The sequence below is a fragment of the Bidens hawaiensis genome, unplaced genomic scaffold, assembly GCF_021521415.1.
Source record: "Bidens hawaiensis isolate Kalapana, Puna unplaced genomic scaffold, B.hawaiensis_p1.1 tig00014658_1, whole genome shotgun sequence".
In the NCBI taxonomy this organism is placed as follows: Eukaryota; Viridiplantae; Streptophyta; class Magnoliopsida; order Asterales; family Asteraceae; genus Bidens; species Bidens hawaiensis.
In genome coordinates, this window is record NW_027492282.1 from 303,852 (window position 1) to 318,302 (window position 14,451).

Genomic DNA, 14,451 nt, shown 5'->3' on the forward strand with positions numbered 1-14,451 from the left:
GTTAGCCGCGTTTGGAATATGAACCGGAGGTGGTGTGGGTTGAGTTACGGGTTGGGCAATTCTAGAGCCTGGGTTTGGAATGTGAACCGGAGGTGGTGTGGGTTGAGTTACGGGTTGGGCAATTCTAGATCCCGGGTTTGGAATGTGAACCGGAGGTGGTGTGGGTTGAGTTACAGGTTGGGCAATTCTAGATCCCGGGTTTGGAATGTGAACCGGAGGTGGTGTGGGTTGAGTTACGGGTTGGGCAATTCTAGAGCCCGGGTTTGGAATGTGAACCGGAGGTGGTGTGGGTTGAGTTACGGGTTGGGCAATTCTAGAGCCCTGGTTTGGAATATGAACCGGAGGTGGTGTGATTTGAGTTACGGGTTGGGCAATTTTAGAACCGTTTTTGACAGTTTTCCTCTCATTTATCCAAAACTCGTCTTTATCAGTGGCGTGACAATGGTCTGTAGCGGCAGTGCCATTGCCCCAATAGACACATGGAGCAAGCGAGTCACAGACATAACAGTAACACTAAAAAAACAAACAAAGGTCAAAAGAGCTTAATGGTAATAGTGCAATTTGTTTGTCATTATGATAAAAAAAATTCATTTTTCTTATTTTTCATGAAAAGATCACTGTAAAAAGCTAAGTAAATTGGAAGCAGGACTAATTTTTGTATAATAAAGCCCTTGAGTCTGAAAAAAAAAGCCCTTAGAGTCTGTAAAAAAAAAGCTAGTAAGTATAATGACTTGTTACTTCTTAATCGATCAAAATTTTATAAAGTGGCATTCTACATTTTTGCTAAAAAATTATATCAACCAATCTACAGAGTTAACAAATCAATATACACTTTTATATAAAACTACATGCTTTTAGACAACTATAGGGACTTCAATATACAACAATTAGTTTAACGAGTTATTCGTCTACTTTTATAGAAAGGGGAGCTTTAGTATATCAAAAATAACTGTAAGTAATATAAAAGTATATTGATTTTAATTTAACGATATTAACCACGGTTAAAGTAAAAAAATTAGTTAACTTTGAAATAAAATTACCTGCTCACAGTGGCTTTGATTTGGGGTAGTTGAGAATGGGAATTTGATACAAAGATGCCTAGAATGGGGATAATCTCGACATGCAACCTACAAAACAAAAGTGTCTTCATATCATTAGATATTTGATGCCAGTTTTTTTAATACTAATCCTATTTAATATATCAAATCACTCAGAAAATTCAAGAAAGAAGACAAACTATGTTGGTACTTAAATCAATGATATTTGTGAGGGATGTTCTATGCGATGTTCTTAAACGAGCCGGAATTTCGGCTAAAAAGGATGCTCCCGTAAACTTTCTTACGGATCCTCTTGAAGGAAGATCCACATTACAACCGACCGATATTCTTGTTTTTGGGTGGGTAGGGGGAAAACACGCTTGTGTCGACCTCACAGGAGTGTCCCCTCTTGTTGGACTTAGGGGCAATGGGTTTGTAGCAGGTCAGGCAGCATTGAAGGCGGCATCGGGCAAGGTTGCTAAACACGAGAGAGCTTGTTTGGAGAATCAACACGTGTTTGTCCTCTTTGCCTTTGACACTTTTGGTTTCTTAGCTCCGGATGTTGTGGACCTTTTGAACAGAGTTCAGAAAGTCGTGGATAGTAATTTATCGGCCCATAAGAACCGAAACTTTGTTTTTAGTAGGATTGGGTTTGCTATCCAAAAGGGGGTTGCGGCGCAGCTTGTTGCCCGCTTACCTGCCACTTCATTATAAATCGTTTGGTTGTTTTTAATTAATTTAAATTCAATTTCGATTTGTGGTGTTCATTAGGGTTCGATTTGGGATTTTTGTTCTCGTGCGTTTACAAGTTTCAGTTGAGATATTTGGGTTGCGTGGATTTATACAAATTTAGTGGCGACGACTATGATTCAAGTCATGAGAACTTCATTCAAGGCGTGTAGACGTTTTAAGGAATTTTTATCATAAGGTGATTTGGCACATCACAACACTAAATTAATGAAAAGCTAGTACCTTTTGGAAATTTGCCAAAATGTTTCAACATTTGCAACAAAACCACCTAAGCTTTTCTTTTTATTTACTTTTTTTTTAAAATGTTTTTAATTAACTCACGTAAGTAACCAGTTAATCTAACACGTTATAACGCGCGGTGTGAGTTTGGACATTACATGATAAAGAAAAAACCTTTTTGGGTATCTTTTGGTATTTCTTTATACAGAGTGCATGGAAACCAATAAAGTTAAAATTTTTATTTAGAATCACATAAACCCTAACATAATAATAATAATAATAATAAAGATGAAATTAAGGAATGAATGAAAGTGTATCTAACCTGACCCTTTTCACTAACGACAAGGAGGTCATCGGAATCGTCATTGCCGTCACCGGAATTAATATTATTAATATTAACATTATTATGATTGTGAATTAGTAGTAGTTGTTGTTGTTGTTCATTAGGATCATTATCTAGAACCACGCAGTCATTATCATCATCATCATTGGAGGAGTCAACAAGTGATTTGGGTTTGTTACAATCAGCTTCTTCATCGGAACTTAGTTCCACCATCACCACCGTATTGTTCGACATCCCAAAATTTCATCAAAAAGACTGATCGCAGAGAAAAGAAGGCGGTGACGTTAGGATCAAAGAAAAAAACCCTAGGCTGCTTCGCTACGTGGGTTTACAGGCTCACCGACTCACTCGGTCACTACGGACGACGGGTGGAAAGGGAAACGAATACAATGTCACCAATTCAGTTATGTCTTCCAAATCCAATGCAGCTCCAACAGAAAGGGAAACAATAACCCAAGCCCACTCAAAGTGAGTCACCGTCATCCCATTTTATCAGAACTCTCTCGCAAACTAGACATTTTTATTAACTTCAAGCTTAAATAAGTCCTGAAATAAATCTTTGAGGGTCTAGCCAAGATCTAGTTTTATTGCCCAAACCCACTTTCTGGATAAACAAAACCATGCAAGTCAATACCCAAAGAAGCAAAACCATTACTGATCTTTAAGATATTCTGCCAAGCACCACAAATGGAAGATCTTACCATCCACGTATCGAGCAAACGAGTGAATAGCATTAACCCCTTTTACCCACAACAAATCATTATCCGAACGCCATCTTCACCACCATTTTGAAAGTAAAGCTAGATTCATCATTTTCAGACCACCAACACCTAGACCTCCAAAAAGTTCCTCCTAATTTCCTCCAATTCTACAAACCCCCCCCCCCCCCCCCCTTATCTTTTTTGTCTCTGTCATCCTCCTCTAGCTGTACATGCATGAAAAGTAGAAAAGAAAAATAGATTTGTAGCAAAGGCTAATTTATTAACACATAACCTAGCTTGATTGCATATTCTATATATCTAATCTCTAAAACAACCCTGATATACCAAATAAAAAAAATTCGGTTTTTAAGATAAAAATCTCATTAACACAACTTACGATATCTTGATTAAGATAGAAATATATCAATTAATGACGGTAGAGTGAGATTGTTGTTGATAGTGAACATAAAAATTATGAGTTTATGACTCTCAATAGTCATATTATAAATATGAATTATTATTGCCCAATAAGTAACGGTCCGAATTATTAAAATTCAATCGGGCTTTTTTTAAAAAATAATGAAGTATATAAAACTTTTTAAAAGGAAAAAAAGTTAATTAAAAGGTTATTAGTTTTTGGCATTCTATATTCATTTTTAATTTGTAATTTTGTAACAAAATGCATAATAATACATACATGCATATTTCTTTGGCACAATTCCTGTTCATCGTTAATCCATTTGAATGCCAAGCTTTTATCCATGCATGCATTCCAATGATCATGCAAACGTAACAAAAAAAAACCATAGTAATCTCATGATCAAGAAATACTTCACAAACCCTAGTTTGTGTTCATGTTTGTCCTTAATTACAGGTGCATTTAACATCAATCTTTTAATTGCTTCCAATTTTCCTTTTATAATTTTTTTCCTATTTCATTCGCCTTTTGTTTTCGAACAAATCCGAGACATTATTTCATTCGTATGTTTTCAGTTAATATATTGTATGCATGTTCAGGATATTAATTTGTGGAAGAAACCTCAACATGTTATTATTCTCCATGAATCCTTGCAACTTGAGGCAGTATGCATCTGCAGATAATGATTCAAGTTCATTTATGGTGTTTGCATGATCAAACAAGACTATTATTATTATTATTCAATGATATGTTGTGTGGTTTAATGTGAATCACATTAATATTATAAGGGTTTCTCATTAAGCTCTTCTAATTTGAGGATTAGTATATATGACACAAGTGTAGATTATATATATCTTTCTAGAATGACAAGTGTAGGTGCGGGCCATAGACGTTGTAGAAGCGAAATTGTGACATCATTCGATAATCATAATAATAACAATAATAATAATCAAAGCAATGGTTTTCAAAGATTCAAGACTCATATGCAAAGAGCCTTGCACTGGGGTGCTGGTCAGGATCAAGCCTTCTTCAATCCAGAGGTTTTAGCTCATCCGAAACGCCACTGGGGTCAATTTCACTCAAAGCCCTTGGTAATAATATTATTATGATCCTTATTGCTCATAATTTGCCTCAACTTTTTGTTTACATATATAATGTCTGTCCCTTTAGGATACCACAAAGTTTGAAGATACAACCACGCTTTTTGAACATTTTCTTATCGCGGGTATTCATCCAAATGCTAATCTCGAGCCTGTGGAGGATGCATTTGCCAAAAGGAAGAAATGGGAGGCCAAATCTGACAAAGCAGATATTAGGATCATGAATCTTCGATCACCTCCTGTTGCGATGATGGAACCTCAGGTCTGCAGTTCTTGCAATATCTACTTATGCATGTTTTTTTTCGCATAAGTTGAGATTACAATTTTGAATGAAGATAAATGTCTGCAATGTCTTAATGATAAAAAAAATATAGTAGCAGAACATAACTTGAAAGTGTTGTAACTTGTATCTATATAATTGATATAAAATGTGTCTTTTATTTTCTTATTACTTTCAGATACTTTTCAAGTACCCTCCAGGGAAGATGTTACCTATGGGCTTATCAGATTTAGCATCCTTTTGTTTTCCTGAAGGTGTCAAGGTGATGTATTGCTTAACTCCAAGTCTCTTTTATAAATAACTAATGATGGAAATATGATTATGAAGATTATATCATCTTAATAATAGTAATCTGTTTTTATATAACAATGATGTAGGAAGTTTTACGCGTTAAATACATTTCTGGCAACTTTCAACCCGTTTGACCCATTTACTTTCTTCTACTTTTACCATTTGACCTGTTAAAGACATAAACATAACCCGAATCAGCTGTATTTTTCTATAATTTTCTGCTATGACAACGTTTAGACATTTTTCATAAGAACAATGTTGTCTTCCATCAGCGTATATGACTATTATGGCTCTCGTTAGTATATTGTGGTTTTATTTATGATCCGAATGGTATAGATAGGTATTTTTTTCAAAAGAGAATTTTGTGCTTTTTTCAGGCATGTATGCTGACGAAGTCCCCATCGCTAAGTGAACTAAATCAACTCGTGTACGCACAGGTATGGGTATGTGGAAATCATTTCTATTTCCTCATATTAAAAATATTTTTTTTTAAATTATGTTAACATTCTTTTATTGTATTTCATGAACAGAACCACTTAAGCAGAGATGACTTATCATTTATATTTTCACTCAAGGCAAGTTGTATTTAGTTTTGATATCTGGTTGGTTTATCACTAGGCTTCCATTACAAGAACTCAAATAATATCTCTCTTTTCATACCATATAAAACCTTGTCGATATATTAACGCCGAAAACAGACAACATGCCAATGTACTTTAAAACCTTTTTTACTATGTGTTTGAAACAGATATATCAGTTACTATATATATAGGCTTTACTTTGTATATAATAAATCTGTATCGATGCAGGTGGCGGACAGTGCAACTCTTTATGGTGTTTGCTTACACACACAAGAATTTGTTCAAAGACCACCCGGGATGCTTGGTGTTGCATCATCCCTTCCAAGAGTACCGGGACATGGCAGTCGGTTTTTAATTACCGCACCTCGTTGTTACTGTTTATTGACAAGAGTGCCCTTCTTTGATCTGCATTATGAGATGCTAAACAGGCTAGTTTTTTACCACCTTCGTTCATATCGAAACTTTATAGGTGGCATTTTTGACCAATGCCCGGGTCAATTCGGGCTATATGCTTATTATTTATAAAAAAAAGTTTTATTTTATAATATAATAACTTGTAAATTAGCTTATGTAATATTTAAACTGTTTGGTATTTGAAATATTATATTATTAAAAAATTATTTTAACTTTTTATAATTATTCGACGACCAAATATGATTAAAAAGTTTATTTTAGTGGAAATTTTAGTCATATTTGACACAATTATATTAATAAAACAATATTGTACCAAATAATTTCCCGTTTTGACCCGTGAGAATTTTGTCACCTCGAGAAAGCATGTCGAATTTTAACTACCAGGCTGTAAATGCATGTGATTTTGCTGCAGTCTTGTTGCACAAGAACGTCTGAATCGAATAACGCAGTTTGTTAGTGAAGTGAGCCTTGATCATATTCCTTCATCACCTAAACTAAATAACCAAGATGATGAGCGTGGCAGTCCACATAAGCACCGGCCGTGGATGGATTCTGCAATACCAGTTGATGGGACACTAGCCCTTTCGCCTACTTCTTCTGCAAATTCACCTTCAAAACGCGAGTGTTATGGAAAAATGCATGGTGATCATGATGGCATTCGCAAGGCCAGTATTAATGCATGTGTTGTTCCTGTTAAAGGCTCACTAGAACGCATTCGCAGCTCTGGACCGCTCTTCAGGTTAGCAAACTTCATTCTGCTTTTTTTTTATCTATTAACGGGTCAGATAAAAAGAATAGCTATGTAGGAAACACATCAAACGGGTCAAAAGTCACACAAAGACTTCTACAGTTGATTACTTTTCAGTTAATATTATAACTTTTCAGTTGTTAAAAACCATGTTCTTGTGTTTAACCAGTTCAGTGAGAGGCGTTGTGACAGAAGATGAAGATGGAGTACTTTCCTGCAGCGATAAATACGCCTCTGATAAAACGATTATGGAATGGGCTAAGGTATGTTGACTTTCTTGCTTAAACATTATCAAGTTTTTTTCTTAATTAATAATTAATTATGCCAAGTGTTTGGTGATGGCAGGAAAATAAAAATGAAATGTTACAGATAGTTTGCGGTTATCACGCTTTGCCAGTTCCATCATATGGAGGCAAAGTACATTTCAAGCCACTCGAGCATCTACACGCGATTGAATATTATAGAATCGCTTTTGCCTTTGAAGAAAATCCCAATGCTGATATGTCAATGATTCCTGATAAGGTAAAGCGTCTTGTTAACGCGTTGTTCAGATTCACTCGTGCTGACGTGTCGTGTTTGACCAGGTCAAATTCAAACTTGCTGCGATTGAGGAAGCTGTCTCGTTATCAAACTGGACAACTATTACACTCTGTAGAGCTCTTTCTCTTCAAAATGTAAATGCTTACATAGAACTATAATCATCTTAATTACAACTGTTATATACGGGAATAATGGAATATAATCATGTCAGGTTTTAATATTGATTGCTGCGGTGCTTTTGGAGAAACAAGTTATCATCACGTCTCCAAATCTGGTAATCTTTTTTCTGAAAACTATTGATGAATACTAGTTAATGATTGTTATTTCAAACTTATTAATTGCTAGTTGTTACATATGTAGGGTGTGTTATCAGCCACAGTGTTATCTCTTATTCCTATGATTCTTCCATTTGAATGGCAGAGCCTGTTCCTTCCAGTAAGTCTCTTTTTAATTCATAAAATCTTCTAAATTGTTTTAATTTAATGATTTGTATTTTTATTATAATTGTTTTCATTTTTCAGGTTCTTCCAAGGAAAATGTTTGATTTTCTTGACGCCCCGGTTCCCTTTGTTGTAAGTTTCATAGCACGATTCAGTAAGATTGTTTAGGAATATATATGAAGTTGGGTGGATTTTAAATAAGAATAATATTTTGAACAGCATCTTTGTGTTTTGTACTTGTTGTGCAGGTTGGGATACTACATAAACCAACTGATTACAAGATGAAATCTAGTAACCTTGTTCATGTTAATTTGGCTGATGACCAGGTATAAAATTTAAATAAGGAAGAAGTATATTAAATTTACCTGACACGTTAACTATTTGCGGCAGGTTGAGATGTCCTCCTTGCCAGCACTTCCTAAGCAAAGAGAACTGATGACCAGACTCGGGCCACTTCATGCTAGACTATCAAGTGACAAAGTTGCTGCTAAAAAGCATCCGGTATACAAGTGCAATAAATGGCAGGTCATTTTCTTTTGCGCCCGCCTTATGTATCACATTTAAAGCAATTGATATAACTATTTATGCAGCTCGTACACTTGTTTCTCAACTTATAATCCCATTTGTATATTAGTGAAATACGCACATCAAAGTTGATTTTAAAGTATTAATTAACAAGTGGGATGATAAGTAAAGTACGATATTGTGACACAGATTGATGCTGCAACGCAATTCTTAGCTGGCGTGAGACAGCATTTGGAGTACCTTTGTTCAAACTTGTCCAGCCATGCAATGACTGGCATGCAATACGATAATGTACGAGTAAAATAACCCAACTCTTAACTCTGAATTATAATGGTTACTCAACCATTGATGGCTACTTGCATGATCCTTAAGGTGTTGTATCTGCAGGTTCCTGTACTTATCAAGGAAAGCTATATTGATTCATTCGCTTATAGAGACCGCCAATTTGTCAGGGTACCATCATTCTTCCTTAGTCTTAATTAACTCGTTCAATCATGTTCTTTAGCCTATTAGTTCTTTAGATATTGTGTAGCTACCTCAATTGCAAATTGTGGGAGTTCTGAAAATTTCTAGTTTTGCAGGAATTTGTAGATACACAGATGTTCTCGGTTCTATCAGACACTCGACTATCTAGACCTGAGTATTAATTATGGCCCTGTGCGATGGGTTTATTGTTGTTGAGTTTTATATGTTAACAATTGAATACTAAGCTTTTTGTAAGTATCTAATTGGGAATGCTAATAATACAACACTTTTCACCACCATTTTGGTCTGTAAGTTGGTGTGTCATGTATGTATTTATGTCATGTATATGGAGGCGTTTGGGTGTTTAAATCGAAACGGACTGTTTATGATTATTTACAGGTACAGCATATAAAGAATTTGAGAAGAGGTTTCGTTAAGGAAAACAAAGTCTTAACATATAATTTTACCTAATCACTGACATAATTGTAATTTGTACTAAATTAGAGGTGTCTTGATAGTGAAAAGCAACTCTCCAATCTCAATGAAAGATCAAGGAGTGTACGTAAAGTTGACTCGCTAACATACACACAAACCAGTACACACCCAGTGTTATCCAAGACTGTTTTATGTACTCGCATGCCTAAACAAGAGGTTTTAAATATAAAACATGTAGTGTAAGTTAAGTACATGATACAAATTCAAAACAGCCTTCCATTCGTTTGGTATGAATCACAAACATCTTTTGGCGATGAAGGATCAGTCAAAGAACTATAAATGTTTTAAAACATATCTGCATAAAAAATGAAAAATTAATGAGAATATCCGCCTAACAGTATAGATTTTGTAACCATCCTTAACACATTAATAACATTACAAGTTCGAAAGATTATTTCATTTCCAACCAACCCCCTAAAACCATGGAATAAAAAGGCTTACCTAGATCACTTATCTTCGTCCTCAGAATCAGACTTTGCAAAAACAGGCTTAGGTTGAGTCTCAGCATAAGCTGGAGCAATGAACTTTGGATCTTTTTCTGCCACGTCAGCATACTTCAATATAGCTTCTCTTGGATCTTCATACATCCATGTTTCTTTAATCATCCCACCTTGCTGTAATACCAATTAAAACATTAGTACTTTCACAAAGAAGGTGCAAATAATCACAAGTTCATGAATAAACAATCAAAAAACTAAAAGTCAATACCTTGAGAAGATACTGAGTCAACAAACTTCCTTTAGTCACACCGACCCTACCACCAAACCCGGGACCGTTCATTGGAGCCTCAGGTTTATGAGACTTGAGTGGATCTTTCAAGATCTTCTCACGTTGACGTTTAAGGCTCGGTTGGTCTCTAAATAACGGAAGCGCATGCGGGTTGTGAATCACAGGCTCAGCCTGGAAATCATCAATAGACTTTTTCCTAGGTGCACGCGCAACACACACAAGCGCACCCCTTGTACTCAGTGTAGGGTCATACAATATGTGGGTCCCGCCTTGGTGTTTATCACCCACAGTTGCAAAAATCTACAAACATACATGTGTTTTAGTACAAAATCGCAAACATCATCAATAAAGTATAGACTACTTTCTGTATTTTGTCATAGAAGTCCCTTGACAAATATTTAAACATTAAAAGTCCCTCAACATATTGAATTTGGACACGACACGCGGCAAGGCAAAGTTTGTTTAATGCTCATCTTTTCTTTTCCATTTTAATTCAATAATAATCTTTCGAATACAATATAAAGTAATAATACACGAGTATGGATTGGATGGCGTATGTCACAATAAAATGAAAAACTAAAATCATAAAAGATGGTTTTTATGATCTTAAAATCATTAAAACAAATGAATTCTATCGCTATTGTAATGTAATTTGTCATATAACGTTTCATGTTTTCATCCAATCATGATTTTTTTATTCAAATTTAACATGTTAAGGAACTTTTACAATAAAAGTGAAAGGTATGTTGGTTTTTTAATGCACAAAAAATTGTCAACAAATTGTTACAAGAAAAAGACAGAAAGTATGTTGGATTTTTATGGTAATTGCTCTAACATATAATAATTTAAATAAGATTCGGTGCAAAGTACCTGATTAAGTTTTGGGTGCCAAGAACACTGCACAACACTCGAAGTTGGTGATATACCTACTTTCGATACAATCTCAAGCTTTTGTCTATCAAATATACATAACAACCCGCCAGTTGTACTATCCCTTTCAACAGATGTACCCGTTAATATTAGTTGTTCATCGGGACTAAACGCCACATTAGTTTGTGCATAGTGATTTGGAAGGTCTTCAAATGACTTTAGTGACGTTTTCATTTGCCGTAAATCCCAAACCTAATACACACAACAAGTTATAAGTAAAATAATAACAGATTGTTGGATAAAAGGTAAACAGTTCCAAACTTAAGACATACGCATTGTTACCTTTAATGAACCATCAAAACTTCTGGAGAGTAATATTCGTCCATCACTAGAAAATTTAAGACCGGTGATTTCATCTGAGTGACCATTGGCTACATAAATGTCTGGTCTACTTCCCCACCCAGGCTTTATACTCCATATCTATATGTAAATATAAACTATTTTATAAAACTATCTTTCCATAAATATATAAATAACAATAATCGAAAAACGCTGCAAAATACCTGTATAGACCCATCACCAATACCACCTGCAATTGACTTCCCTTCACGATCCCAAGCACACGTGGTAACAGGAACCCTTCCAGGCCTTGCAAGTTTAGGTTTTATCACCTATAATATAGACAAAATTATAATCACAATCAGCTATATCATTTCTTTTCGTAATGCCAGATGTTACAGTAGTGACTCATTTCTTATGAATGGGTTGACTCTAGTGGTGTTTAAAATTTGAATCAGACTTGAAAAACTCAATAATCAAATCGAACATGAATTTGTGAACTTCTATTCGAAATTCGAATTCAAAATATGCATTTTATATTCAAATACTAAATCTGTAAAATTCTTAATCCCAAACCAGTAATCAGCTTTATGTTTCTCTATTTAATTTCTAATGCAATTAGTTCGCTGATTTGCTTAATGGTGTGCTAATTGATTTTGGTTTCTAAAGCAGTTTGTCAACTAAAGAGTGTTCAAGTGTTCGAATCGGACTTGAAAACCTCAAAATTCGATTCGATTCGAGTTCAGTAATCAAATCTCAAATCCAACTTCAAAATTCCAAAATATGATTAATTCGAGTACTCAAAATTCGACTCGCTGAACAAACCCTAGTCAATTCAGGTTATGTTTTAAAGTTCTAAATAGTAAAATGATATAAAAAAAGGTAAAATACCTGCTTTTGAGAATTGAAGTCATTAACATCCCATATACGTAATGAACCATCTTCGGATGAGGTTAAAATGGTCTCTTTTGTCTTTGGATGCCATTCTCCACATGTCAATCCAGTTATGTGGCCTTTTGTATTCTTTAGATCGCGAATATACATATCACCTTTTATAAACTCTCCCAGTGTCAATCCATCACGATCATATATCTGAAATCACCAACAAAGAAGTAGATAATTGAGCTCAAATTGGACCCTTTTTAGCTAATTTGTTAGTTTGATGTACCTTAGCTTGTGCAGATCCGGTAACACATAAAAATCGATCAGCACTAGGGCTCCAGCTTATGCTACGAACTTGGTGTCCTTCAGCGGGTTCGATTTGTCTAAATGATTGCAGACGAGCATTCATTCCTTGAAAATCATACATACGAAGTGTGTAATCATAGCTTCCAGAAAGAACCCTTGATCCAGAATGGTCAATTGCTAGAGCAGAAACAACCTGCAATTTTAGGGTCAGCAATCCAATATAATCAGATTTTAGAAAGAACGAATGCCAAACTTGAATCACTTTAAATAGCCTGATTGATACTAGTTGCAACAGATCAGAGCTGATGGATCACCATTTTACTAAGATAAACATTAGAGCTGTAAACGAACCAAACGTCCGGCGGAAAGTTTGTTTACATTTGCTTGTTTAATAAACGAACTAACATGAACAAATGTCGCTTTTGTGAACGTTCGATAAGGTGTTTGTTTATGTGTGTTTGTTCATGCGTCTATATGTTTATGTTTGTTCATTAAAAGCTTTTAAACTTTTGATACAGTTGAGTTTTTATTATTTAATTACTAACTTAACTCACTAACTAACCTAAATTCAATCCTCGGGCCAAATGTTAACGAAGAAACACGAACAAATTCATATCCTCTAATGACCACAAAACAAACAATTGCCTAACTTCATTTCATTAATGGCCATATATATTATATAAAATGCAGCAGATTCTAAATGAACTATACCTTGGTGTGACCTTTGAGAACAATCTCGTTAGTGAGAGGTATCCGGTGTCGATTTTCCGGCTCGTCATCGTCTGAGAACTCCTCGTCGCTATCGAAAGCGGCGGGGGGAGGGCGTGGTGGGCCGATAACTGGCTCATCGTCATTATCATTATCATTATCAGAATCAGCAGGAGGCGGTGGAGGTCTAGGAGGCCCAATCATCGCATCATCATCATCATCTTCTCTGTCAACAGACGGCGGAGGTCGAGGCGGACCAATTGTCACGTCATCATCAATCGGAGTGCTAGGTTTAGGGTTTTTACGGAGGGAGTTTAACCAGGAGGATGATAATGAAGGAAAAGGCGTATTATTATTATTATTATTGTTGTTGTTGTTACTGGTAGAGTCATTGGTGGTCTGACGGCGAGTGGCGTTGTGGATTGATTCGATTGGGGTTTGGGATTTGGATTTCTTGCCGAAGGATAGAGGAAAATGAGCCCTAATTCCCTCCTCATCCTCCATTGATTATTATTATTATTATTTTGATTTTGATGGAACTAAACTACTAGTGGTGTTGTGTTTGTGTGAAACAAGTATTATCGGTGAGGTCGGTCCTGCACTTTAATATTTCCTTTTTCAACCTAATTCGACTCGGGTAACCGGGGCGTTCCTCGTATTCGTCTTTGATTGTTCGGTTCCATCAAGTGCACAACCGTCATTACATCGGGTATTGATTTTGGGTTGGTGAAGTCTAGATTCTAGAAGAAAAGGGCGATTGTGATTGCAACGGTCTAATGTCATTGAATCCTTAAATTAATAATATTTTTTTTATAAAGAAAACATATAAATGAATAGGGATGAGATCCGGACCGTACCGGTACCGACCGGCCCCGGTCCTAAAAATCGCGAATTCTTGGTAACGGTACCGATACCGAAATATTCGGGTCGGTACCGGTATTGAAAGTAAAAATTCGGGAAATACCGGTCCCGTACCATACGGGTACCGAAACTCAAAAATTTTGTACGGTACAAAATCGGTACCGATTTCGGTACCGGTGCCGATTTTGCGCATCCCTACACATAGGGCTGTAAACAAACCCAACGAACACGAACAAGGCCTTGTTTGTGTTCGTTCGTTAGGGAAATAATGTGTTCACGAACACTTATCGAACGAGATTTTATGTTCGTGTTCGTTCATTAAGGAAATTAATGTGTTCATGAACAGTTCACAAACACAAATAAAATTGACAGAGCCTGGAGATTAAGACCGATGTATTTATCAATGTGA

At 35.7% G+C, this 14,451-nt stretch overlaps 2 protein-coding genes and 1 long non-coding RNA gene across 3 annotated transcripts; 1 reads left to right on the forward strand and 2 right to left on the reverse strand.

Annotated features, from left to right (window-relative positions):
- Window positions 1-243: 243 nt before the first annotated feature.
- On the reverse strand, window positions 244-2,520 carry LOC143547201 (uncharacterized). Its single transcript, XR_013137734.1, has 3 exons — window positions 2,329-2,520; window positions 1,041-1,127; window positions 244-513 (listed from the first exon to the last, which is right to left on the reverse strand). It is a non-coding gene; the product is annotated as an uncharacterized LOC143547201 (long non-coding RNA).
- A 4,022-nt stretch (window positions 2,521-6,542) lies between these two features.
- Window positions 6,543-9,177, forward strand: LOC143547181 (uncharacterized). The gene is made up of 12 exons (XM_077038665.1): window positions 6,543-6,873; window positions 7,052-7,145; window positions 7,228-7,404; window positions 7,467-7,556; window positions 7,634-7,696; window positions 7,783-7,857; window positions 7,944-7,994; window positions 8,111-8,188; window positions 8,253-8,387; window positions 8,577-8,684; window positions 8,775-8,840; window positions 8,969-9,177. The coding sequence occupies exons 1-12, from the start codon at window positions 6,680-6,682 to the stop codon at window positions 9,032-9,034; spliced, it is 1,197 nt and encodes a 398-aa protein (XP_076894780.1). The 5' UTR covers window positions 6,543-6,679; the 3' UTR covers window positions 9,035-9,177.
- Window positions 9,178-9,318: 141 nt separating this feature from the next.
- Window positions 9,319-13,696, reverse strand: LOC143547222 (uncharacterized). The gene is made up of 8 exons (XM_077038703.1): window positions 13,185-13,696; window positions 12,454-12,666; window positions 12,177-12,377; window positions 11,510-11,617; window positions 11,289-11,426; window positions 10,947-11,198; window positions 10,056-10,376; window positions 9,319-9,961 (listed from the first exon to the last, which is right to left on the reverse strand). The coding sequence occupies exons 1-8, from the start codon at window positions 13,683-13,685 to the stop codon at window positions 9,794-9,796; spliced, it is 1,902 nt and encodes a 633-aa protein (XP_076894818.1). The 5' UTR covers window positions 13,686-13,696; the 3' UTR covers window positions 9,319-9,793.
- Window positions 13,697-14,451: the final 755 nt, after the last annotated feature.